This window comes from Symphodus melops, assembly GCF_947650265.1.
Source record: "Symphodus melops genome assembly, chromosome: 14".
Lineage (NCBI taxonomy): Eukaryota > Metazoa > Chordata > Actinopteri > Labriformes > Labridae > Symphodus > Symphodus melops.
Window position 1 is genome coordinate 23690975 of NC_136704.1, and position 26537 is coordinate 23717511.

Sequence of the window (26537 nt, forward strand, 5' to 3'; positions counted from 1 at the left end):
AGATCGTTATAATTCAAACCTTTTAATTATCAGAAGTTTCTGCCAAAGCGAATTTGTCAAGGTTAAAGAAAGAAGATTAAACATGTAAATAAAGCAGAAAGTCTGTAAGTGTCTCTCTGAGTCATGGCTGTCTACAATGAGCGAGAAGCGTGAGTGCTGCTGTGTTGTTGGCACGGGAAATCTTTAAATCTTTCAACTTTTATAAGTGGACAACTGGTTGGATCCTTAGAGTCTCACAATTTAAAAAATAAATAAAAAAAGTTTGCTGGAGGGTCTCAGTCTTATATCTGTGCAGGACAGAGATTGACCTCGAGGCTGAGACACAGAAAACACAGGGCAGGGAAGTAAACATTTTGCAAAATGGGTAAACATTTGGCAGCCAAAGTGGGATAAGTTTGGAGATATGTCGATTTTGGGGCATATTTTTAGAGCCTTTGTGAAATGTTTTAAAATGAAACAGGAAGTTGGGAAGTTTATGCCCCTGGCGCCCACCCTGCTTCCCTCTCTGAGCCGACGGAGGCCATGCAGATAAAACAGAGTTTCAACAGTTTGGCTTCGGTCAGAGTCAGGGCGAGAATAACTCCCTTAAGCTCTTAACAGGGCTGGGACAAAACACCAATCCAGCAGGGAACCTATTGTCTTCCTGACTCCTGTGATACAATGATCCAACCCCTGGTGTCACATATTGATATTTTAATTCAAAATAATAAAACGCTCTACACAGATTTCTTGTCTGTGATTTGAAAGTGTCACTACTTCAGGACTTCTTGTGTTGCAATGACCGAGGAAAATGTGAGCGGAGTTTAACTCGCCAAAGAAGAAGAAGACGAAGAAGAAAGGAGGCAGCTTTGAAAAGCTGTACAGAGATGAAGTATGATAAGAGTTTACATTTCAGGGAATGAATACATTAATTTGGCGATTTGTCTTTTTTTTTTAGGGGCCAGAGTTTTTTGTTACCAGTAGGGGGGGCTCAAAGGTTAAAAGGTTGAGTCCCCCTGTTTTATTGTTCCAAAACATTTAGTTCATTTATTTATTCGTTGGTGGAGACGGTCTGCTGCTATTTATAACTGAAATATATTTAAGTTTGTTTAAGTCTGTGTTGTAATAATGGGATCAGCATTCAGTCGTTTGTATTTATTATTTATTGACACATTATATTAACATTGGGAGACATCACAATAATCTTTTAGAAACTTCACTGGTCAGAAAAGAAAATTCACATAAACATTCAGGAGCCGTGGTGAAATAAAACACTGAGATAATTTAGATATTTAGCGGCGCTTCGGTACATTTATGACAGTAAACGTTCGTCTCTGTAGCCGCTCTGCTGTGCGTACCCACTGGGATCCACGGACTCAGACCTGTGAGCGCTCGGGCCCAGGTACTGCTCGAACTCACTGCGGTCCAGATCGTACAGCATGTCCTTCTTAACCTGCTCCAGGTAAAACTCCAGAGAGGGTCCAGATGGACACAGCAGACCCCCGTACACCCTGGAGTCCCCTTGATCCACATGTGAGACTGCTGGACTGGAGAAACCGTACTGCATGTACCCGTGCTGGCCGCCAAAGTATCCTTGGGGTTCTGCAGGGTACGCAGGCGGGTACACTTCAGTTTTATTTTGGAAAGCGTCAGCTGCTGATTGGTCTGGAAAAGCGGAAGTGTTTGTGTAGCTGTTGAAGTTAGCGGGGACGTTGGGGAAAGATGGAGAGCCGTGGTACTGCTGTTGGTTCTGAAGCAGGAAGGAGAGGTTGTAAGGCACTGAGAAGCTCGAGCTGCTGAGCGAAGGCAAAGCCGGAGAGGATTCTGAACCGGAAGGCTTATTGGAGCTCTTCTTCAGCTGCTTCCTCCTCCGGGGCCGGTACTTGTAGTTTGGGTAGTCGATGGTGTGCTGGACCCTGAGACGCTCCGCCTCCTGCATGTAAGGACGTTTCTCAGCCAGAGACATGGCCTTCCAGGTTTTTCCTGCAAGAACACAGCGGGTTAAAGATCTGCAGAGTGCTGACCACTGACAGCTAATAAAAACTCAAATCTCAATCAACATTTCGTTGGCTATTACTGAAACTGAAAAAGTAAAAATGTAAAAAATTATTAGACCACATTGAAACTGGTGACATTTATGCAGTTAAAGGAATAAAACTATTAAATATTTCCAACATGTTTGTAAAAATCTTCAGGGAAATGTCAAACTGTAACTGGTGACATTAAGAAGATGTTCAGGCTGTCAATCAAATTCTTACCCAGTATCTTGCTGAGGTCTGTGTTTTCCAGGTCTGGGTTCAGATGAGCCAGTCGCCTGCGCTCCTCTTTCGTCCAGATGATGAAGGCGTTCAGAGGCCTCCTGACTCTCTGCTGGCCTGAGGCGGACTTGGCCTCGGGACTCGTGCAGCTGGAGTCCGAGTTGACGGACTGCGGGCTGGAAGGCGCTGAACTCGGGCAGCGCACCTCCGTCATTTGCTCCCCGTCTGCGCAGCCGGAGTCCTCGCTGTCGAACATGGCGGTGTTTGCGGAAAACTGGAAAGCTTCGAGGTCGTGGCTGAAACGCATGGCTCCAAGACAGATTTGAGTGATGATGATGCTTTGATCGGCTGGTGTCATTCTCCCGATGGTGCAGGGTGACGGATATATGCAGGAGCTCCGCCAATAGGAGGCCGGGAGGAGTGGATTTAAGGTGTGAATTCCAGGTGTCTCCTCGGGTCAGTGATAGGCTCATCTGACACCCCAATCAGCGATTCACGAAACTTCTCATGAGAAGATGATTCATGCCTCTGTAATAAACTACAATTCATGTTAGTCTTTTTAACTTGAAAGACGAATCCAGGTTGAGCCTATAATGTAACCAACAAAGTCAGTTTATTCAGGAATAGACCCTCAACTCAACTCAACTTTATTTATATAGCGCTTTAAACAGCCATAGCTGTGACAAAGTGCTGTACATACATGAAGAGCACAAACATAAAACATAAGTAAAACACTAACAGGGTTAAAACAATAAAAACAATAAAAACAATAAAACACTAAAACAAGAACAGAGTCTCATGCTGGGTTAAAAGCCAAAGAATAAAAATGTCTTCAACAAGTCTTCACCTGGATTTTATCCTCTTCCTCTTAAAGTGTCTGAAGTTCAAAATATAATAAGGGATAAAGTCTTTTCATGTTGCATATTTATTTACTGTTTAAACTTCAAGTTTCAGTCTTGATTCGCCCAATAAAAGACAAACTAGGAGAATCAAATTACAGCCTATAGTGATGGAATCTAATCAATAGGTCCTGAAAGGCAGGCTGGGTATTGATAGGACAACATCAAAGTTTCCAGCAGGCCAGGCCTGGTTGATAATTACATTGTGGCTCTCGGCTCTTATCGGCCATTCTCTGTCTCTATCAAAGTGCATTTTACACGAGTGAAACAAACATGATCAAGGCGCGTTTATTGCACGATTACAGCGCGCAAATATTTGCTCGACGCAACTACAAAACAAAAACCAAAAAAACCTGACAAAGTGCACAAAGGCGCGTGATGAGCTCACCTCTAAGACATCTAATAAGCTGCAGTTTCTGACTTTTAGCGACTTGCATTAGAAGATGAGGAACATGCAATAAAACTAAAGGACTGACTTCTCAAAAATAAACTCAAGTGTATTGAAATCAATCAAAACTGCTGCAGAGATTCAGACTCACAGAAACCTGCACCGACTGATGAGCTGCAGCTGTTGGCTGTCAGCCTGTTGTTTCTCATTTCCAAATGTTCCTGTTTAATTTAAAACAATTGAGCACAAAAAGATGCTTTGAAAGATAAAACATAGACAGAATTGCTCTTCAGTTAATAGAAAATACTGATGGGGAAATTATTGGCATAATATTTGAAATGTAAGTTTTAAAGATGGAATTAAATTAAACATTTCAGAATAAAGATCTTATCACTTGGCTTGAATTGCTTTGTTGAGCTGATAAATAAAATAGCCTGCAATTAAATCACTCTCACGTATAGTTTCAATACAGTATTTAAGTTCTTAAAAACAGATCAATATATTTATTAAAGGAGCCAACAAATGGAGGAAATAAGTAGACTAATGAAGTGCTGTGTGTGTGTTGTGTATTCCCCGTTAATGAAACTCTTTATAGGAGTGTGATCCCGCTTTAATATAATAGGTCGCCATTACAGGTGCCTGCTTCCTCTGTATAGTTTCAATGAATATCTGTCCGACCAACATTACTCAGACAATGGACGACATTACTGTGACATCTGCAATACACGGACTCCCCCGAGCTGCACCTGCGCTGACGAGTCTCTTAATGTGGCCACTTTACATCACAAACACTGTGTGTTATGGTTTAAAGCAGAGAGGGGTTAATACACAAGGAGAAGCTCCTCTGTTTTTATTTTGACAACTACACTTTTACTCGTGTTGGTGTCTGTGTTTTTAAAGGTATGCATGGTCTGGGTGGTCCCTCTCTGCATACATGACGTTTTCGGGTTGAGGCTTATTTTGTCATGTTTAGGATAATATTGGATTTCGTTGTTACTTTGGATTGTGTTGGGGTATGGGTGAACTTTGACGTGATTTACTGTCCTTAAATTCATTTTTAAAAAATTGAATATTTTGTATGTTATCTGTTTTATTATGTTGCGGAACACCCATAAAGAGTAGCTGTGATCATGTACCAAGGCTGATTGGGATCCTTATAAACAACACATAAAAAAAGAAAAGAAAAAATCTAAAGGGACTTTTTGGACTTTGACACGCGTAATGAAGGCCAAAACGGAGCTTGATCTCTTGATCAAAAAGACGGATCAATACTGTGTCATTGGCAGATTCAATAACAGAATTGATGAAGGTTCGTTCTTTACACTGAACTCTTCATCTCCCTTTATCAAATACAACTTCAACATCTCACCTCAGCCTGTGCTGGAATGAGGCTTTGAGAGGGCAAAGACAAGACGAGGTCAATGTGCTTTTTAGATTTGAGTATTAGGCAAATTATTCCGCAGTTGTGTTAGATGTGTGTGTAGCTGTTTGGTGTATAGTGACGTGTATAAACGTGTGCGTTTGAGCAGAGAAGGTGTGTGTGTGTGTGTTGTTTTTCACAGGTTGTCAGATTTAGAGCTTCAATCCACATCCGCCTTGTTAAAACGGGACGCACGCGCCCAAAGCACTAATGGATTTAATCAATTAACTTGAACGACGCAGCGTGAATACAATAACGTCAGTTTCGACTGAGCTCCTCTGGGAGTTGACTCGTTTAACTTTTAGAAAGTGTTTAAGTAGCAAGGGTGAAGGATAATATCTGGATTTGAGTGTTTTTATTACATTTTCTGTGCGTAAAATTACGATTAAATCGACTTTATGCCATTTTGATATGTTAAAACGTCCTTAACTCAGACCTTTTTATTAATGATTCCTAATCTGGGAGGTGACAGTAAAGGTATCACAGCATTGTCTCATAGCCAAACAAGCAGAATGCTGCAGCAGAATGGGCACTGTACTGTCTGAATAGGGATTGTTCTTGGCTGCTTTGAGATCACAATGTGCCATTGTATTGGACAGAACTCATATATGGGACACTCCTCTGCTTCTTCTTCACTGTGGGTCAGAGATGGGCAGACTGGCACAGGTAGAGGACCTGAGGGACTTCTATAAGGATTTACAAACGGGCTCACAGACTCTGTGAAATGCAATGTGATTGGACTTTGTAGATGTCATGTTTGTTTTGTTCATCTGAGTACATATTTTTTTAAGGTGTGGACTTGTGGATTTATTTTTCTGTCCGTGAAGATGCAACATCAGAAGAGCACTTGTTTTATTCTGGATATTTTGAGATCTTGATTTGAAGACGATTACCGCCCCCCCATAAAAAAGAACTTGAAGAAAAACCCCTCCGGAGTGTAAAGCAAAAAAAAAAAAAAACGGCCTCCAATAATGAAGCTCTGTATTCCAAGCCTAAAGCGCCATCCCACAGACTTTCCTTACAGAGCTCCATTCATATAGAGCTGTATTGTTTGGTTGCTGGAAGGTGTGAAGGTTGGATATAAAGCTGTTGTGTCAGGTGAGCTTGGCAGCGAGGGTCTGTGTTGCATTGTGTTGGATTGTATGGGCACAGCAGGTCAGAATCAAGATCCATGTCGAGACTCAGACACCATTCTATGCAGTGGTCTGTCCCCCCTCCACCTCCACATACCTTTTTGTTTGAGCAGATTCCACAGTAGACCGAGACCCCCCCCCCTCCTCCCCCCTCCCGGTGTGCTGGATGGGTGCTAGCCTCCACACTCCCAGAGTAAACAGCGCCCTGCCCGGCCGGCCCTACGTCAGGCCAGCTGAGAGGATTACATGCCCCCTGGTGCAGACAGGCTTAATGTGGCCTCATTAGCAGAACACAATGATGCCCCCACCTCTGAGCACAGATAAGAGGCCGGGCTCAGTCAGACTTCAAACAACTTTACAATCCAGGTGCTGCAAGGAGTTTAAACTGCTGAAAAAAATCCACGTCATGTCAGAACTGATCGAACAGTTTTGACACCTGATTGAGGATTTATGACATTTATTAAAAAAACATTTTATTATCACTTTGTTTCGCTCATATAGTTTAAGATATTGTTTGGCTTTGAGCTGACCTTTGACCTCTTACATATCACTGACTGCAAAAGCAGATCAATCCAAATAAATAAACTAAGAATGAGGAGAACTAAAAAAAAAAGCAGGTAAATCAAACAAATTAAAGCTCAAATTCATCAGAAATTGATTTTTTTGGTGACATAAAGTTTCTTGGTTGAAATGTGTTGTGTATCGTAACAGTTCAAGCTGAGTGTTAAAATGTCTCCCCAGCATGTTATAAACTTTATCTTGATTCACATGTTAATCAACTCATCTGCAAAGTCGACTCCCCCGTTAGAAATCAACTCACACTCAAGACTAATAAAGTGAACTTCCTTGTCATGTATATAAAAACAAAATCTGACAAACTCTAAATTAATTCAATCATGTAATAATTGAATTTTCTTCCCCTTTAAAGTGAAGTAACTCTGCGTCTATCATGCAGACCTGCAGCGAGTGAGACCGGCTAATGAGGCAGAGATCCACTCATGCAGAAACACGCCACTATTCTTTGTAAATTAGGAATTGTATTCCACTGATAAGAGTCGTATCCAAAGTCTCGAGGAGATCGTCCTCCTCTTCCATTGTCTGTATATCGAATAAGAAACTTTTTTTTAACACAGCAGGCCATTTGTTAGATCCATTTTTCCCCCCTCAGTGTGTATGATGTGTGTTGGGTCCACACGTCTGGTGTCCGCAGACAGAGGGAGAGAGGCCTGCTGTAATTAGCCCTCATTATTAACTGGAACTAGACTGAGACCTGTGAGACACCGTGATATCTGTGTCTGTCTGAAACGGCTCATTCAAGGGGCGGCAGATAACCCAAAACAACCCCGAGCCTCCAGCTCCAGCAGCACGGCTCGGATGTTTAATTAAATAGTGTGAACTGGTTAGACTCAGACATTAGATTATTTGGAGCAGAAACCTGCTTTTTCTCCCTAATAACAGACGAGCAAATCTGTTTAAGTCCAAATAAATGATTCCTTTCCTCGACTGTGATTGGGGGAGAAAATACCATAATTCATTTATTCCTTTGAGTAAACTTTTTTTTTTTGTTCTCTCGTCTGCGGCCACACGATCAACAAAGCTGAGCGACACTGTGAGCTCACTCTTTTCTAATCGTCTGAGACCTGATACAAATTCAAAAGGATCTGCTGCTTTGAAGATAAGCTCTGTAGTTCTGCCATAAACAATGATTGTGCTGTTTCTTTCCTGTGGCCTGATTTATTTAAAGTATTATGCTGTAAGGATTTGGGCTGGTTTTCCTGACAGGGGACGGCTGTGTATGTATCCACTGCTTGTGTAGTTTATAGGATACTTGAGATTCAGGAAAACGCTCAGGGAGCCACCGGAGAGTCATCAAAGTGTGACCTCTGTCTCTGGGGAGTGTGACCTTTACAGAAAAATCTTTAGAAATTCACCTAAAATTGCTTTTTTAAAAGACTTTAAACTTTGATTTTTTGCACGTTTTCTTTTTGTTGCATAATTGAGACCTGTTGTCGGTAACTAGCATGGCAGAGTGGACTCGTGTGTGTGTAACACAATGCTTGCAGTTTTTGCACACACACACACACAAACATATGCTTCCTTTGATAAAGTGTTTTTATACCAGCAGCATTTCTATGGCAGGCTCCCCCTAAGACAATATCTGAGTAAAATACCAACGTTATTTATAGTGAGGGTGCAAGTTTGACTTAGAAAAATAAACAAACAGGAGCGTGATGGAGGGTTCAAATACGAGGGAGCCATTATCCAAAGCTGCGTATTCTGGTCTGGGCAGAGAGCAAAGTGCCGTGAAGTGTTGATTGGAATATCTCAAAATCTTAATGAGGTTCTGAATTACGGCAATCTGGCCTTCCTTCACGGCGCCGTGAGCTAAAAACAAAGAAAAGGTATCTGTGATGTGAGTGAGACACACAGATGTGACAGGTGAAATCTTTAAGGGGAAAATGATCATTTTTATAACTTAACCGGGTAAAGCTGTGTGTGTGTTTGCCTGTGATTGTACTCAGAGAGGAGGGGAGGGGGGGGTAAAGGGGGGGGGGGGGGGGTGTCTTTTGAACGTCCACACCAGGATACAGCTGCCTATGACTAATTTCAAACTCCCCTTCTAGGGTCTAAGCAACCCATTTCACAAGTTACACACATCACCAGGCATCTGTTTCCTGTTTTCATTCTTTGAGTTATCTTATTTTCCTTATTTCCCCCTCACCTGTTACAGTTCACGTTCCTTCCATCGCGCCGCACGGGCCGGTTGTGCTCGGACATGAGGCCGTCGGACGGACGTCACACACACACACACACAAAAAAAAAAAAAATGCTCATGATTGTTATAAAAAGTGATGATGACTCAACTTTAACAAATGTACATAACTGAATCCAGTTTTTCCAGATAGACTTTAATGACTGTTCTCACACACACAGAATGCCGTTTTTACACATTTTTAATATAAAATGCAAACACAAGTTAATCATCTGATTTATGCCATCGTATTGTACATAGAGACTTCTCCTCACACGTAAGAACTGTAATATTTCAGAAGTTTCTCGTCAGTGGGTTTCAGGATCTTCTTCTCCACCATGTTAACGACCCAGCCTGGAGCCAGGCCAAAGAAGATCTGTCGAACATCCTTCCTCATAGCGAGCATTTTATACAGTTCGTCCTTTGAAATGTCTGGCAAAGTATATCCGTATTTCTGCGCCAGGGCGAGCCGGGCCTGCTGGATTTTCTCCGGGTCTGCCAAGTAACCCCTGTTCTGAGCGCCTGTGTAATACGGGACCATGTCCTCCCCGGGTAACATCCGCTTAGGGATGGGCTGCCCTCGCATGAAGAAAGGCACGGGCCTGATGAGGATCCCTGCAGAACACCAGAAATAAGAGTTATTATTAAAAACACAGAGGATGAGTGAGTTAATGTGGGGCAGATGAAGCATCTCTATAGTTACCAAGACTTATAGGGTCGTAGAAGCTCGTGGTGACGACCCCTCCGTTCCTCTCGATAGCAGCGATGGCTCCTTCAGAAGCTCGCTGAACCTCGATGTTGATCTTTGCAGCAAAGATGTCAGCACCCTGAAACAGAGAAAACACAGGAGAAGCTTCAAGAGCAGGCGGACAAACATCTGAGTCTGTGACAGAAGGACAACACGTGTCATGTGCTGCCACCTACTGGCAGGAGACGGTACAAACGCCACACCTGACACCCTGAAGTTAAAACCTCAAACACTTAATGTGTTGACTCTTCTGCTGTCGTCTCCATAATCCAGAACTTGAATTTAGAATTCAATCTTTTTGAAGAAATCACTGAAAATATTTTAGATCACTGACGATGTATGAAGGAGCATTAGTGCCACGCGGAGATGCTGAGATTAAAGTCAAACATTTACAAGAGTGAACCCTCAGGCATCACTTTAAATTACTGACTAATGAGCCACTTCAGACAAAAAGGTCCACGACAAAAACTGCAGTAAAATTAGAACACATTGATTTTCTGCATAAATCTCTTAAACAACTCCCCCCCTGCTCAAAACTACTATTTAATCATGTTTCTGATTTTAACTCTTTAAATGACAGTTTGATATAATGCTAATGTTTTTGTATGGGAAGAAAAAAAAAAAAGAAAAAAAAAAAGTAATTTTCCTTATTACAAATATTTGGTGGCTGGGGGATTTTTAGGATATGTCAAAGATGATCCAATATATTGACTTTGATGCATTGTTATTTTTTTTAAAGATTTATTTTTGGCGTTTTTATGCCTTTATTATAGAGGGAGGAAAGTGGATAGAGTCGGAAAGGGGGAGAGAGTGGGGAGAGACATGCGGGAAATGGGCCACAGGCCGGACGCGAACCCGGGCCGCCCGCGCGCGAGGACTGAGCCTCCATTGTTATTTTTTTGTAGTGTCAGATTTAACACTGAGTTTAACCCCGCCTCTCGACCAATGACAGCTGAATGAGAATAACGGTAGACATAATTGATGGAAAGTCGTACATTTACGAGAATAAAGTCGTTATATTAGTCTATAGTTTTACAGGAGGAAAATGAGGAATATCTTGTGACGTTATACTGCAGCAAATAAGGAAACACTTCCCTGTGTTTGGAGTGATACAGACTGAGCATGAGCTGCTTTTAATCAACAGTTTGACTTGGTGTCTGGGCTTCACACCTCACAGTCACTGGAGTGTGAAGTGTTTCTCGACCTTTGAAGATGACAGATCAACCGTCAAACCCTCCGACAACCAAACTCGGCGTGAAAAGGTTCCATCCTCCTGAGCAAGCCGCTTTAAGCATGCAGCCGTTACCTCATCCACCAGCTGCACACCAAAGTCCCTCTTCATTGGCTGGATCGTCACTCCTCTGGCGTTCACCAGCTGGGTCAGGTCCACGGGCTGCGTGGGGTCGACTCGCCCTAGGTCGATCAGGTACTGCAGACGCTTCAGAGACAGAGGCTGATACTGAGGACAGCGACTGAGGAAGAGCACACACACAGGGATTAAAACGCAAAACAAGTAGGGGAGTAACATTAACTCTAATTTCTCTCGTGAGTCACTTTCAACAGCACAAATCTTCTTCTACAAACAGACAGATGTTAAAAGTGAAGCGATAAACTCGAACCTGTGTCCTTCATTGTAGCCATATTTTGGGATGCGGAGATAGAAAGGAGTCTGACCGCCCTCGAATCCAAGCCGAGGTCGGGTGCCTCTCTGCCGCTGTCCTTTATGCCCCCTGCCGCTCCTGTTGCCACCGTGCTGTCCTCGGCCGCGCTTTTTCTCCTTTCACCAAAAATACAGCAGAGTTTCTATTTTAGCTTCTTTTCAAAACAAACGACAGAATACAGGATGGAGTTTTTTTTTATGTGTGCAAAATCCTGCAGTCTTTCCCCTTCAATGCTTTTTAAGTTGAACAAATCTGAAAAAAAAATTATAAATTTGAAATTGTTCAAGTCAAAGCACATCTATTGTTGTTTTTAAATTGAACATATTTCTGCACATTATTTTCATACTATTGTTTATGTGTTTACATTGTAAATGTAGTCAAAGGGGCCGGGGCCTTACACTGGGATGTGCTCCTCGTTGAAGTATTACAAATGTGCAAAATAAATTAATCAAGTTATCAAACTTTGTAAAAAACGTTTTTCCTTACTAAGAAATGGATATTTGTATTTGTTTAATATGTGAAGCACTTTGTAAAGACTTGTTCTTAAAGGTGCTATATAAATAAAGTTATTATAATTATATTACTGCAGTGCTCAAGGCTAGTTTTTGTGATGGGTATTGTTTGTTTTGTTTTCTATCTGTATGTTATATATATTTTTTCTTTTTCTTGTAAATACAACAAAATTCAATACAATAAATAAAAAAAATAACTTTTTGTCCCTCATTATCAAAACAAATACATATTTTTCATCAACACCAGCAAAGACATCTAAACCTATTACTCAAATCCAATTATTAAAATTGCTCTAAAATTAATAAAAAATAAATGATTTCCATTGATTAAATTTAGGACATAAAAGAGGTTAATTAATTTAGTAAATATTAAACTTTAATTGTAATAAAATCCTTACATGTATGTTCACTTTATTAGTTTTGCTTTGAGTGTTAAATACCAGAACATAGGAATGCAGTATTTTATCAATATTATTATCATTACTAGGATAAAGGATGTCTTTTTAGCATCTGCCTCCATCTGTTAGCGTAGGAAGCTAACCTGCTCAGCTCACTAACATGCCGGTAAATTAGACCAAAGAACCGAACTCACCGTCTTAATGGACCCGGGTTCCGGCCGCAGGTTCGCTAAAGTTATCCGGGGCAGGTTCTGCAAAACATCTAAAGCTTTACCACTGGGCTTTTTGGGGAAAGACATGTTGCTGACTGTAGCTCACATGTCAATGTTAGCCAAACCAAGGACATGCAGGTCACGTGATTGAGGTCAGCGGAAGTAGTCATCGATAATTCGGCGACCTTTAACAATAAGAGCATGACAGTCAAAATACGTAACAAACTGCTGAGCTACATCGCAATACAAATCCGATTAAATAGAATGATAGCTAAAGAAATGTAATACTTGTGACATTTATTATCACAGCTGGCACATATAGCATGACGGGTATTTTTATTGGCACCAGAAATCCGTGTCAAAGGTCACACGTTTATATGTATTTCACTTTTGAAGATAATATGGATGTTTGTTTAGTTTCGTACCAGTGTTAGTATATTATTGTCATTATCATTATTATTTCTAAATCTTCCGGTTCTGCTCCTGTAGAGGATTTGAGTATTATTAAAGCAGAGCAAGTTGACAGTTCAGCTCAACCAATCATCGCTTTGCATTTGTAAAAGACCTCTAACGGGAGCCAATCACGTAGCGGAAGAGGCGGGACTTCAAAGGGTTGTCACAAGAAGCAGTAAGCGTGCAGCTGGTGTGAGGTTTACTCCGTGGATCTGGAGGTGTTTTGTATTGTTTTTCCTGAACATTTTAACTTCCTAAAGAGAAATTCAAGACAGCTAGTTGTGTTTCAAGACGTTGGGACCTTAAAAAAAACTCTGCTTTTATTTATTTTTTGGTGGTGTCGTTATTAGCGTGCAGAAACGAAGTTCTTCCTCCTCCCAGCTGCTTTCAGCGCTGTATGTGCGGCAATAACATGTCAGCGCCTTTACCTGCCATCGTGCCTGCTGCCCGGAAAGCTACTGCAGCGGTGAGTGGAACACCTGGACACAAAAACCAACTCTGCAGCCAGCTCAATGTGCACCAAATGTACTGCATAAATCTGACATTTACAGCTTCTCAACTCTCAACTCTTTAATGTTCATCTTTACAGGTGATATTTCTGCATGGCCTTGGAGACACTGGGTATGCAAAGACACCCCCCCCCTTTTCTGTAATTTGATAAATGATATTATAATAATAACTTTATTTATATAGGGGCTTTACAGATAAAACAAATCAAGGATTTAATTTAGGGAAAGAAAGGAACAGAGGTAAACAGACAGGGAGACTAGAAATAATATAAATGCAGATAACAGAAATAAGTGACATACAACAGGCAGGTGTGATGCAGTTAAATACAGTGATTAGTTTAAAATCAACCCAAGGAGAACTCAAAAAAATAAAGCAAAACTGAGGGAGAGTGGGACGACATCACAAGCTGTAAGTAGAAGAAAAGAAGAGATAAACAAGAGATGGTAAAATGAATGTGTCGACAGAGGGCTGGAGAAAATACAAAAAATACTGAGAGCAGTGAAGTTAATACGGGAAGGGAGAAACTAAAGGACTAAAACCCTGAGGTAGAACATATCTTCCATCCTTATGATTAAGGATGCATCGACACAGCTTTGATTTTGTCCTCTTCTGACAGGCACGGCTGGGCAGAAGCTTTTGCAGGCATCAGGATACCACATGTGAAATACATCTGCCCTCACGCGTAAGTATTCACAGCCGCTGTGACATCACAGAGAATCTCTGCGAGTGTTGGAAAAGTTTGGAAACACAATCTCAAGACCTTATAATCCACATTTAGATGTGACAAATGTATCATGTGTAATGTGTTTCTTGTCTCGATGAAGCGTCTATCACTTACAGTTACTATGTCATGTTTTGTTTCTCTAATCATCTCAGGCCCACCCAGCCGGTCTCTTTGAACATGAGAATGTCGATGCCTTCCTGGTAAGCGTTGCGCTGATTCAACATATTTGTATATAGACGGTGTGAAAGAAAAAGAGCCTCACGTTTGTGTTTTTTTTTCCTTCCTCGTCTTCAGGTTTGATATCTATGGTTTGAACCCGGACGCAGAAGAAGATGCGAACGGTATTAGAAGAGCGTCCGAGAACAGTACGTCGTCGTTTTATTTCTTTTGCGTTCGTGTTTGTCAAAGTTTTTCCCTTTCTCAGTGATGCTTTAAGAGACTTGTTTGGATCCACAGTTAAAGCCTTGATAGATCAAGAAGTGAAGAATGGAATACCTTCACACAGAATTATGCTCGGTGGATTTTCACAAGTAAGTGTGGCATGCATGCAGAGGACGTGTTACATAACGCTGTTGTTGCTGTGAATCACTGCTTATGTGCCTTACACTTTTAAATAGACACACACACACACACACATTGTGCGTGTCTCCTGAGGAAGAGTCGTAACACAGTTCACACAGTTGAAAAATCAGATTGCACAACCACTAAATTCAAACATGTTCATTAATTTATTTGATGCTGCTTTGTGGTGACACAGATCAAACTTTTAACTGATGATACCAGTTTGAACTATTTAAAATAGTTCATCAAGTCCAAATGATGCTACAGTATTAGCTTTGATTACAAAATCAACAGCGTGTAGCAACAGTTCATTGTTAGCACAAAAATATTAAAAAGGACTTCTTAAGAGAAACCAAAGTGTAAGAAAGATGGTGGGCAGGACTATTTCTTGGCTCTCAGCAGTTGCCAGGCAACCAGCAAAGACTACAGGAAGTTCCTGTGCCTGTGCCAACAATTGGCAGTGAGGCACAAAACACCCTGAGCTATTCTGTTTAGTTTATATCGCAAGGTCAAAACCAATCTTGATCGATTCTTGATTCAACCAATAAGCTGTCAGCGCTGTCCAGCAGCACACCTACACACACACACGCACACACACGCGCACACAGCGATATACTTTATAATAAATCCTAAACGCATGTATCTCAGATCATTTCTTCTTCATGTTCCAGGGTGGCGCTCTCTCTCTCTACACGGCTCTGACGACTCAGCAGAAGCTCGCTGGCGTGGTCGCTCTGAGCTGCTGGCTTCCTCTCCGTAACTCCTTCCCTCAGGTAGAAAAAAAAAAACAGACGCTCACCTGCGATTTGATTGTAAATCTGTCAATTCTGAAACTCAAAGGAAAAAATTCAGTTTCATCATCTGTTGTGTTTTTTGCTTTAATTTCGTCAAAGTCGTTTTTAGTTGCTCCAAAAAAAATACAGAAAGAATCCCCCTTCGTTTATTTATGGGGAATTTCTCCTTTAATTGAATTACAGAAAATCCCGATGAAGTCTGTGCAGTGCATGTGTGAAAGCTGCCATAATCTGTCACAATCAGGTAATTAGTATAATCCTAATCTCCTCTATTCTCAGGCGTCTGCCAACAGTGCAAACAAGGACATGCATGTCCTCCAGTGCCACGGGGACGCCGACCCCCTGGTCCCCTTTATATTTGGCAGCCAGACAGCAGAGAAGATGAAAAGCCTCATCAATCCAGCCAACATCACCTTTAAGTCGTACCGGGGTCTACCTCACAGCGCCTGTCCAGAGGTCAGTGTGTGAAAGTTTCACGTCCACTCGGCCCTGTGGCCACCTAGCTTATTTTTTTTCTGACTATCGGCGTCTTTTTTTTCCAATTATTTTCAACGAGGAGAGAAAGTTTGCAGCAGTAGGCGCCGGCTGCCGGGACAAAAAATGCCATGCCCAGCGTCTTTTTTTACGAGCGCTCTGCAATTTTTTTTGTGCTCGAAAAAGTGCGCTGTGTTGAAAAATCTTGGTTGCCGGCGCTCTTTTCAACATACATGATATTCCACATATTTTTGCCTCCTACGGATCGTTGTGTACCCACATCTCAAATTAAAAAAACATGCAGTTAAAAGTAGCCACAGCGGCTGTGCATTGCTTTTCTTCTCAGTGCACGGTACCTTAGGTTTGTTATTTATCATATGAGCTTTTATTTTGTACCTTTGCAGGAAATGGTGGATGTCAAACGATTCATAGAGAAGCGGCTTCCTCCCATCAGTGAGCTGTGAAATCAGGACGTGATGCACAGCGCCGTCTGAGTGTTTCGGGGCTCAGTGGGCCTCGAGGAATCACAGACTGACTTGACAATGAAAACCAACGCTGCTACTCACAGAGCCGGAGCAGGACTGCGGCTACACGTTAGCCCGACTGGAACGATGCTGCATCCTGACCTGGATCCACACACAGTCCTCGGTGTTGCAGTAGAGTAACTGTAGTTGCTTGATTGTAGTTTGCATTTTGAGACGAGCCATTTTCTTGTAGGTAACAAGTGTACTGGAATAACTAGGGCTAAACTTGATCTATTAATACATGCTATTTCACAAACACATGGGCTGTGAATTCTTTTATTGTCGTTGTCGGTGCAGAAACAAGTTTATTTGTTGAATTCATGCAAACGGTTGTTGTTTCAGATTTTTTGGGTCTGTTTTAAATATTACATCAAACACTTTTGGGTTGTGAAAAAGTTGTCACACAACTGAATTAAAGATATCAACATGGGCAACCTGTGATGGATTTTTCTTTTACATCTTAAACAGGAAAATAACGTATTTTGAAATAAGCAACAGTTACCTGCTATTGAAAAAAAAATCATTATTTGCAGCCCCGATGTGTAGAAATCTAAACTTGAATGTTTAGTCGAGCTGACGTATCGTCTTAAAGCTGCTTACAAACATCTCTAAATATGTTTTGAACTACAGTGTTTAGAAATAAGGTGATTTTTGGATATTAGCAGGGCTGATATCACTTTTCATAAAAGAGTTAAACAAACAAAGATTTAAAAGTTAATAAATCAACATTCGTGTTGTTTCTTAACTCCAGCAAATCAACTAGTTTCACTATTTAAATGGAACTAGACTGTTGCTAGGCAACCCGAACATTCAGTTTTATTCTGTTAGTGTCCGTGGGTTAAAACAGAGCGACTTCTTTGTGGTGTGAATCTTTTGTGTGTTTAAAGCAAATATTTATATAACAAGAGTCTGTTGTGTGATTCTGAGGTTTTTGAGACGATAAAGAAAAACACTGTCAGCTGCAAATGTCTATTAAACGTCTTCAGAAGTTCTGCTTGAGGAGGAGGGATACATGAAGTGAAAAGTCCCAAGTGATGCCTCTTGTCCAATCAGATCGCTTTGTCAATTAATAAATAATGTTGTCTCGAGACATTTTTTTTTTTACCAAAAGATCAGGCATCGGTACGACCGAAGTCATCGTTATTTTACAAAGATCCAACGTTAACCCATCATGAGCACGAAGCAACATTTAGCTAAGTTACAGGACAAAAGCAGACAAACCATCTGCTGAAACTGAGCAGGGATTTAAAACATAGAAGTAGGTGGACAAACAGGCGGGGAGGAGAAGGGGGCCAGTCCATGTGTGTGTCAAATAATAATAATAATAATTGTGAAGAAACACAACAGGAGGACACAACATATGATTGTGCTTTATTTGATTGGTGAGAATTCAAATAGCTATTTCACACAAGATCCTTTTTTTAAATACACAAATATATCAGTGGTCATCATGGTCGTGTAGTCAGTTTTTTTCTCTTCGTCCCTGTTTCGTTTAAATTAAATATATTATGACTAATATCACAGTATTGAAACACAGACAAGCTCTATCCAAGGTCACCAGCTCATTGAGTTGTAAAAACGTTTCTTTGAGAAGAGCTGAAAGCACCAACATGTGAAGTCTTTGTCGCACCGTGGTTTTTTTTTCCTCGTTCGACCAAAGGTGCGAGTGTAGAAGATCTTATTCCAAAGGCACTTTCCTTCTTCTTCAGTTACTGTTAAAATAAAACCTACAAGCTTCTACAAGAACTGGATCTGCATTAAGGCTCGGTAATCCTAAATACAAACGCAGTGCTCACAGATACATGCTGCCCCTCATTAAACAAGGTAGAAAAGTGCAATGTCAAGCGCTTGGGAGTAATATAAAAATATAGATATGTTTTTTTTGAACCGGTGCTGGACGTAGCATTTGTTCTCGTTTGCTCCAAGTATTTTGGTAAGCTAATCATGGGTAAATAAACAGCAGTAACAGCTGGATAAAGACAAGTGAACAGAAGTGTTTGTCTTTCTGTACTCCAGCAGGAAAAAAAAACACACCACGGGAAAACTCCTCCAGGTGGGACGCATGCGCCGTTTTGCAAAGTTCAGTGTGTGTGGCGGGTTTGGGAGTCTACGGCTCAGAGGGAGGCTCCTCCAGGCTCTTCAGCAGATCCGTGTACTCGGAGGAGTTTATGTAGCGCGGGTACGAGTCTCTCTGCATCAGTGTGTAGATCTGCTGCTGAGCGTCGTCAAACGTGCACGAGGTGGGCTCCAGCATGTTGCGGTTTATCACCTCTCGAACGCGGGAGTCCAAACTGACCTGAAGGAGACGTGCAGATAAGAGGTTGTAAATGTAAACAGGCTGAACATTAAACGTGGAGTCGGACATTTTTGAATGAGATTGTTGGGTTTGAGAGGCTCAAAAACGCTTCATGCTAAACTACAGCTTCCCCTTAAAGGAGCAATCTGTAAGATATCTACTGACTGAGATGATGACGCTCTCTTCCTGTGTGATCATGAAGGAAACCTGCTGTGTTGAAGCTTCTCTGACAACAATGCAGCAGCCAGTATGTCCTCCTTCTAACTTTAGATTCTGCTCCTGAATGCTCTGGATTTGATTGGACCAGAGAAGGTAGGCGGGGCTTTGAAGGCCGTTTTGGACGCCCCTGGGTTTGCCAGATATGAGAGCAGTTATCAGGTGAACAGGTGTTGCAGCGATGGAAGCGGGCAGTGGAACTGCTTCAGATAGAAGTGATTGTACCCGAGCTAAAAAGCCTCTGCATGTTTCTAATAAGCTCCAGCAGCAGAAAGCTGCTCAAACTAGGATCAATGTTGGAGATGCTTTTGAAACATGGAGAGAGATTAGAACGCAGAAAGCTTTACAGACCCATGCAGAGCTGGCTAAACACTGAAGCTACAGTGTCCACCACATGCAGAGCTGGCTAAACACTGAAGCTACAGTGTCCACCACATGCAGAGCTGGCTAAACACTGAAGCTACAGTGTCCACCACATGCAGAGCTGGCTAAACACTGAAGCTACAGTGTCCACCACATGCAGAGCTGGCTAAACACTGAAGCTACAGTGACTCACTGGGTACATGAAATGTGATTGCAGGATTGAATGATTGTCGTATCCGTAGCAACAAAAAGTGCTCTGTCTCACCTCTTTCGGGGACAGGATTGAGATGAAGTCCTCGTATATTTGACGCACTTTCTCCTCCACCACAGTCTTGTTGGTCTCCTTTTTGAGATCCTCGCAGGCGAGCCAGAACATCATGTTCTCCTCGCTGAACTCCGTCCTCAGGAACTGCCTGAAGCAGCCGCGACCGGCCGCACTCTTCATCACCTTCTCAAACGACGTCGACCAGGAGCGAGCGTCCTCCAGAGTAGGCTTCAGGCTGCACGAGGACAAGGACGAGTTGATTCATCGTTCGTTGATCATTTTCATATGAAATGTTTCTGGTGTTAAGTTACCTTTCTTCACAGTTTGTGGTTCCCTCTGTTCTGTGCTCGAACGTTGGCCTCTGTACGGTCTCATCCTCACCCCGAACAGTCAAACTAGAAAAAAAACACAAACATTGGAAGTTTTTAAAAACATTTTTTTATGATCAACAGGCTTTAAATAGCTTGTCATCCACTTTGGATTCAGCACCGGGATGCATTTCAAATAACTCCAGTTCTCTTTTTATATCATACACAGTGCACTGAAAATAATTCAGCGTGTTTAATTGTGAATCAGTATCTACTGTATCACACAACACAGCTTCTTCGTCACTTCTCTGAATGGTTTACTAACTTTTTAGGGCCTGGCTTTTATGGACTCACTCCCGTTCAGACACGAGGGGATCAATAACGTTAAGGGTTGTATTCCTATGAAATGAAAGCAGGCAGCAAGGTTGGATGCTTCTTCTTTAAATATCTTAAAAGGTATAAAAGATAAATGTTAGAGTCAGACCCTCGGCTCCTTACGTTGTTTAAAGATGTTAAATTAAAAGCCCAGAGCGATGCTTTCACGCAAAGACTGGAAACAGCTCGCCTGACTCCTTCCAAAGGCAACACAATAACGCCGATGAGCTCTTCGATAGTCATGAATTAACGAATCATATCTCGTTTTTTCTTTTTATATTAATGTGAATTTGTTTAATAAAAACATGCCTGTTGACTTTTTCTTGGAGGGGGGGAATTCCCTTGAACATCAGTTGTCATTGTTTTGTTTCTGGGCCTGTTTCTAATATTCGATGCACTACATGTTGTTTGGTATTATTGAAATAACAGAACACCTCTCGTCGCTTCAAGAGGATCTACTGGGAACGTTGGGAAGGGTTGCGAGTAATAGATAATTGTGTCAACTGGCCTCAGCGTCCTGTGGGTGTTTCCTGTGCGTGTAATTAAAACAGCCCATGTAGCAGCTGGCTGGAGATTAATTGGTTCAGGTGAGAGTCCGACGTGAGCCGACCCACCTGGGAACAACGAGGCTGTCGTAGCCGTGCGACAAAACAGACGCAACCATAAGAGAAAGTGTATTACTCATCCCCAGCGGAGTGAATTAACACGGCCGCGTCCCAACAGGTCGACTGTTCTCAGGGGACACGACAATGAGCCGACCAATGAGATCCAAGCGTGGGTCACAGGACTTGTGTGTTTCTGTTTTTCTCAGCGGCCGCAGCGTGGGCTGTTGTGTTGTTCAGTGAGTGGGAGGATGGAGCCAGAATGTAAGACGTGTTCACAACTGAGCTTTTAGGACGACACGATGAAACGAGGCAGATCTTCATTTTCCATAAACTTGTGCAGATTGCTGCTGTGATATTTCACCAATGCAGGATTTTGCAGCGGCTGTACGAAGTTCAGTCCAAGTTGTTGCAGTTGAAACGCTTTTTTATACAATTCCTCTTGGTTTAAATTTTTAAATGTCTTGTTCTGCATAATTACTCAGGGATATAAATACTGCATCTACCAGTGTTGTCTTTATGCAACGTCTCTTTTTCTGAAGCATGGCTGCAAGATGCACCGCGTTCCCAAACTTGTTGTATTGATGAGCAATGTTATGCTACAGTTAAAACAAATGAAAGACGTGTTTCAGCTCTCCTCTTCAGGCAGATCTCTTTTCTTATTCGGGGATACTTCACTTTCACAACGCTCGCTGTACTCAGGGAGTATTTTCATGCACAACCAAGATGTCTGCTGCCATCTTGCAATCATTCAAATGCAAAGTGTCGGCTAATAAATCAAATCACAGCTGAGCCTCAGGAGGTAAGACGTGTCGTGATGTTTACAAGACATCCAAGATAGGAGGCAAAGCAGAGTCTGACTCTACGAACGTCTTATGGTTCAACAAACCAGTGGAAAAGAACACGCTGGTGAGCGGAGAAGAGTATGAAGCTGCCATGTTATGTGCACGACTATCTCACCGGACGCTGACTGGTTGTGTAAATACTTCCTGCTGCGTTCACATCTCAGCTCTCCCTGACTTCACAGGGACATTTTACAAGGAGTAAAATCTGGCTGATATGTTGTCATTTGCGTGCACGCATGCAGTTCAGTGCATATGTGTTAGTGCAGCTTTAACATATCTGGTTATGGATAAAGAATAGACAGAAGGATGAAGATCCTCATCTCACGCGACGTGCATCCAGTTGTCTGTCAGTAAATCGTCCCTTATCACCCCCTGCATCTCAGCCCATACGTCTCCTGTCTGCAGCCTGCTGTGTGGGAAGCTGAGGAGTGTCATTACCAGGAGCAGCTACAGCAGCAGCACCAGCAGAAGCAGCAGGCGTTTGAGGCGTTGGTGGGGGTGTTTCCCATTCTGTGGCGTGCTTGGAGGACACTGGCAGCTGTTTCCTGGTGAACCTGCATCTGTCTCTTACGCATCTCCACCCGCTCTGAGCCCATGGACTGAGGAGAGGAAGAAGAAGGACGGGTGAAGAAGCAGAGGGAGAAGGGGAGCGGTTCGCTGGAAGATTATTACCACATTAAGATGGAGCATCACACACGTGCACACAAACACACGCGCAGATTTACACACACAATCCAAGAAATCACAGGAGATTACGGATCTGAAGAAGGCCTGAAAGAAGAGGGTGAATCAAAACTGATTTATCAATCAGAAATACACAATCAATGTGACTCTGTTATTGATAACATAAGTCATTTTTAAACATCAATATCTGAGGTGTCTTGAGGAATGCACGAGCACATCATAAGCATGAATTATTGGGGCCAACTTCTGTGCAATGCATCCACCAAAAAAAAAAAGACATTTTTTCAGCGTTTCTCGAGAGTATGATGCGTTTACGTGCAGGTCTCGCCCCTGTAAAAGCATCACAAGCTGCAAATGGAAAATATCCTACCCGTGTTTAGCATCAATGTGACAAATGTGATGAGCAACAACTGCCTTCCTCCCTTCTCTGCTTCCTCTGAGCGATAATGATAGCGACAAGGCGTTTTTACTCCTGGACCGCAGCGACCGCATCCATCGGTCGCATCCTCGGGAGGATGCACTCACACTCACATGATGGGCGATTCAAGACAAGCTGTCATCTCGAAGCGAGCATCATGCAGCCGTTTATAGAAACATTATCTAATTATTACATCGGAAAAGCTGAGTATGTGTATTTTAAGATAAAAAGCAGCAGACCTGCAAATAATCGCATTGTGTTTGTTTAGCGAGATGTCAGTGCATCGTGTGTTTGCACGGGATGAAGATGAATCCTGTTTCTGCCTGCTGGAAATATCCACATGAAGATGCTTCATGCAACAGCCTCATCGTGATGAATTACCGCTTTTGTTTCCCCTTAAAAATAAAATAAAATAAAATAAAACAAAACGAGAGAAAAAGTGGGATATAAATGAGTACTCACTGTGTCACCATGAATGCCAGAATATTTTTTTTTTTAGCTTCGATCACATCCGTCTGCCTTAACTTGACAAAAACCAGTTGGTTATCTCACTGCGCATGCGCATCCTGTAAGTGTGAAGAAGATTTTTTCTGCGCTCATGTGTTACCAGCCAGAACACAATGTGCGCAGAGATGTTTTTGTATTTTTCAGGACACATTTAGGCTGACTGTCCATTTGCACTGATTAATAAATAATTTAATATTAATTATTATTTTTTCCTGTTTTGAGATCAGCTGCTTGTAAAAAATGACGGTCTTACATTGAATAACGGATTTTATTTAATAAATGTTACAGTCCTATTTTACAGCCGGTGACGGATTTCATTTATTTTAAAAACATACGGGAATTTATTATCTAAAGCAAAAATAACTCAGGACGATAATGCCTCAAATAATTAAGTCAAACATAAAGAAGAAAAAACTCCCTCATCTGCAGCTTCACCTGTCCAGAGGTGGTCAGGAGGCCCAGTACCGCCTGAGTCCACCAGGGAGCAGTAGAGATCCATAAAGACGTCTGAACTGCGCAGGGTGAAAAAATCCAGGGGTGGGAAAATTACCTAAACATGATCAAGTGAGATTTGAGATTTTTTTTTAACGGTAATACAAACCATTCACAGTTTGAATTGAATTTGACTTGAAGACTTCCGGTGGGCGTGTCTTTGAACAGAGATGAGGACACGTGGTAAACAAAACAAAAAAAGAACAGCTCCAAAATTGGCACATTTTGGGTTGCTGCTTTAGTGTACATTTAGTCAGCCCTCTCTTAGCAGTTAGCTCCCTTGCCTGTTGACAAGCAGCGCCTCTGCAAATCTTCCTTCCTCCTCCTCCTCCTCCTTTAAACTTCGACTCATGTTTGCCGGATTTTATTACTCTTGTAAAGAAATTCGAGGTGATGGAGTACTTCCATCAAGCTCGGCCTCTTCTACATGAAAGTGTAAACAGAGCTTGGGAGGCAATGATGATGCTGTTTGTTTAGTTAGTGACAGGAGATTACTCTTTCATAAATAAGCTCTTGGATTTTTCAAGTGCTGGATACTTGGAAGAACTAAATTTACCTCCCTGAAGTACACTAACATATAAACAGACTATCTCCAAAGCACACATGGAGGAGGAGCAATATCATATTTAATGCATTTTCTTAATCGTGCCTCCGGATTTTGATTGCACTGCACTGGAATGAGATTTTCCACTGCAGCTGAAGTTGCTAACATGTTATATTGGAAATGATGCAACAGGGGAGGAATATCCATCCCGGTCCACTTTGTATGTGTGACAGAGCTATAAAACAAGTTCAGTACACGTCGCTCCCTCTCTCTCTCTCGGGGCCTTATAATAAATTCCAGGTTCTGTATAGCGACTGTGATCCTTGAGAGAAATTGCTCCTTTAATCTCTGGTGGGATAACACTTACTGTGATCTATAGCTGGAACGTATGAGCGTATACGTGTGAATCTTTTTCATCCCTCCACATGGGTGTAAGCACCTTTAAACCGTCAAGCTCTTGCTGTATGTGCATCATTTTTACATGCGATGTCACTTCAGAGCTTGCGTCTTTTATTTGAAGAAGAAAAAAAAAAAAAAAAAAAAGCCCCGCAGCAGCAGCCTCCTGAAACTCACGGAGTAAATCAGCCGCTCCTGCAGGTGACGTTTACAACGGAGCAGAAATGTGCACTTCCATTCACTCTGGTTATTATGTTTTCCATTTAACAAGTCTGAAGCTCGATTCATTGCAGGCTATTTTTCCCCACGCCGACAGTGAGTAAAATTCTTTTAACAGGTTCGGGTCCACAAGTCGTCCTCCGTCACTCATTTATTCTCTCTGTATGTCTCTCTCCATTTTATCTCGGAGCCACAGAGGTTTCTGCTGCAATGACTCCTCCTTTTTTTAAATAGATGATTAATTGCTGTTCTTTGCCTTCTCCATAACTTGGTTGGACATGTTGGTGCTGCGTGTCTTATGAAAGGGAAGCGCTGCCTGCAGGTCGCCACAGGGCTCAGCTGCACAGCAGCCCATTTGGAAGGTGAGGAGAATTGTCCTCGGTTGAATCACCTCCGTTTCTTCTTGACAGATTTGTCTTGATCCAGAGTTTCAGTGTTTTTTTTTTGTCTGTCTAACTTTATTAGTTCCAGCATCCCGCGTGAACAACATGTCTTCATGTATTCTCAGGTTTAACCTTTGAGCACTTTGGGATCTTTTTAATCCAAAGCTAGAGGCAGCTAACTGTTAGCTTATCAGTAGTGTCCGTGTCCTCTAATGCCATGTCTTTCTTTTTTCTATCTAAAGTTATTTCCATGTTTTCCTTTATTTGATAGATCAGCTAAAGAGACAGGGAATAAATGCAGGAGAGAGAGAGAGAGGGGGGAACGACCAAGGCCCACTGTTGCTGCTGTAATTGGGGCACGCTACAGATGTATGGTAAGTGGACTTGGACTTGTATAGCGCCTTCGTCTCCGGACTACTCAAAGCGCTTTTACACTGCAGGTCACACCTGCACATTCACACACTGATGACAGAGGCTGCTGTGTGAAGAGACCATCGGGAGCGACTTTGGGTCAACTGTCAATACGCGACACTTCACTGTTCCAATGGAGAAGTTTTCCTTGGACTGTAAAAATTAAGCTTTTTCCGCTAATGATGCTAATAATCAATAAACACGTATCAAAAGAAAGGCACACACCAATGCAAAACAACATATGATGCAGAAGATCTGCAGCATGAGAGATGAGCTAACAAAGACATTTTTCAGGATTCTGACTGACTGTGTAATGAAGAGTTTTTAAAGCGGTTCAGCTGAGGGACTCCGTATGGTCCGCCAGATGGGGGGACGCTCAAACTCGGAGCGGAGTATGTGAGACGGGTCAGACGACACTCATTCTGCATTGATTGAGTCAAGTCTTCCATGAAATTATTCACTCGATCAGTCATTATTCAGTAATCAGGAGTTGGTCATTATTCTCACTAAACTTTAATGTGCATGCAGGAACAATTTCGCCTCTGTCAAAAGGAAAGAAAGAAAAGCAGCTGATTTTCAATTTAACCCCGGAGCAGAGCTTTCTGCACTGATGAAAATTGGCGTGGCAGAACCTCAAGCCTCGAGCGACTGCATGGTTTGGGCTGTCATTCTCCTGCAGGGGGGAAAGGAGAAAGAACAGAAATGAGCAGAAAGCTCCTGCTGTGTGCATCTCAACAGAGGGGCGACATTATACCACTGAGTCACTTCCAATCTGGGAAGGGCTGCAGGAAGGCGTCCTTTACTACGAGCTCA

At 42.1% G+C, this 26537-nt stretch overlaps 4 protein-coding genes across 6 annotated transcripts; 1 reads left to right on the forward strand and 3 right to left on the reverse strand.

Moving 5' to 3' along the window:
* Nucleotides 1-1145: 1145 nt before the first annotated feature.
* sox32 (SRY-box transcription factor 32) lies at nt 1146-3581 on the reverse strand. Its single transcript, XM_079361624.1, has 3 exons — nt 3525-3581; nt 2238-2775; nt 1146-1962 (listed from the first exon to the last, which is right to left on the reverse strand). The coding sequence occupies exons 2-3, from the start codon at nt 2593-2595 to the stop codon at nt 1292-1294; spliced, it is 1029 nt and encodes a 342-aa protein (XP_079217750.1). The 5' UTR covers nt 2596-2775; nt 3525-3581; the 3' UTR covers nt 1146-1291.
* A 5384-nt stretch (nt 3582-8965) lies between these two features.
* Nucleotides 8966-12540, reverse strand: mrpl15 (mitochondrial ribosomal protein L15). The gene is made up of 5 exons (XM_079361114.1): nt 12343-12540; nt 11197-11354; nt 10884-11049; nt 9533-9656; nt 8966-9444 (listed from the first exon to the last, which is right to left on the reverse strand). Exons 1-5 carry the CDS (start codon nt 12445-12447, stop codon nt 9101-9103), a joined length of 897 nt encoding a protein of 298 aa, XP_079217240.1. The 5' UTR covers nt 12448-12540; the 3' UTR covers nt 8966-9100.
* Nucleotides 12541-12932: 392 nt separating this feature from the next.
* On the forward strand, nt 12933-16830 carry lypla1 (lysophospholipase 1). Of its 2 annotated transcripts, XM_079361116.1 has the most exons (10): nt 12933-13031; nt 13164-13279; nt 13403-13434; nt 13940-14005; nt 14200-14247; nt 14342-14412; nt 14504-14577; nt 15280-15381; nt 15682-15858; nt 16281-16830. In XM_079361116.1, the coding sequence occupies exons 2-10, from the start codon at nt 13211-13213 to the stop codon at nt 16338-16340; spliced, it is 699 nt and encodes a 232-aa protein (XP_079217242.1). In that variant the 5' UTR covers nt 12933-13031; nt 13164-13210; the 3' UTR covers nt 16341-16830. The 2 variants fall into 2 exon arrangements, with proteins under 2 accessions (XP_079217242.1, XP_079217241.1); XM_079361115.1 differs by having other exon boundaries at nt 12942-13279.
* Nucleotides 16831-17759: 929 nt separating this feature from the next.
* On the reverse strand, nt 17760-23345 carry LOC306834959 (regulator of G-protein signaling 20-like). Of its 2 annotated transcripts, none has more exons than XM_079361305.1 (5): nt 23235-23345; nt 22109-22269; nt 19852-19935; nt 19541-19775; nt 17760-18696 (listed from the first exon to the last, which is right to left on the reverse strand). In XM_079361305.1, exons 2-5 carry the CDS (start codon nt 22264-22266, stop codon nt 18508-18510), a joined length of 666 nt encoding a protein of 221 aa, XP_079217431.1. In that variant the 5' UTR covers nt 22267-22269; nt 23235-23345; the 3' UTR covers nt 17760-18507. The 2 variants fall into 2 exon arrangements, with proteins under 2 accessions (XP_079217431.1, XP_079217432.1); XM_079361306.1 differs by lacking the exon at nt 23235-23345 and adding an exon at nt 22725-23223.
* Nucleotides 23346-26537: the final 3192 nt, after the last annotated feature.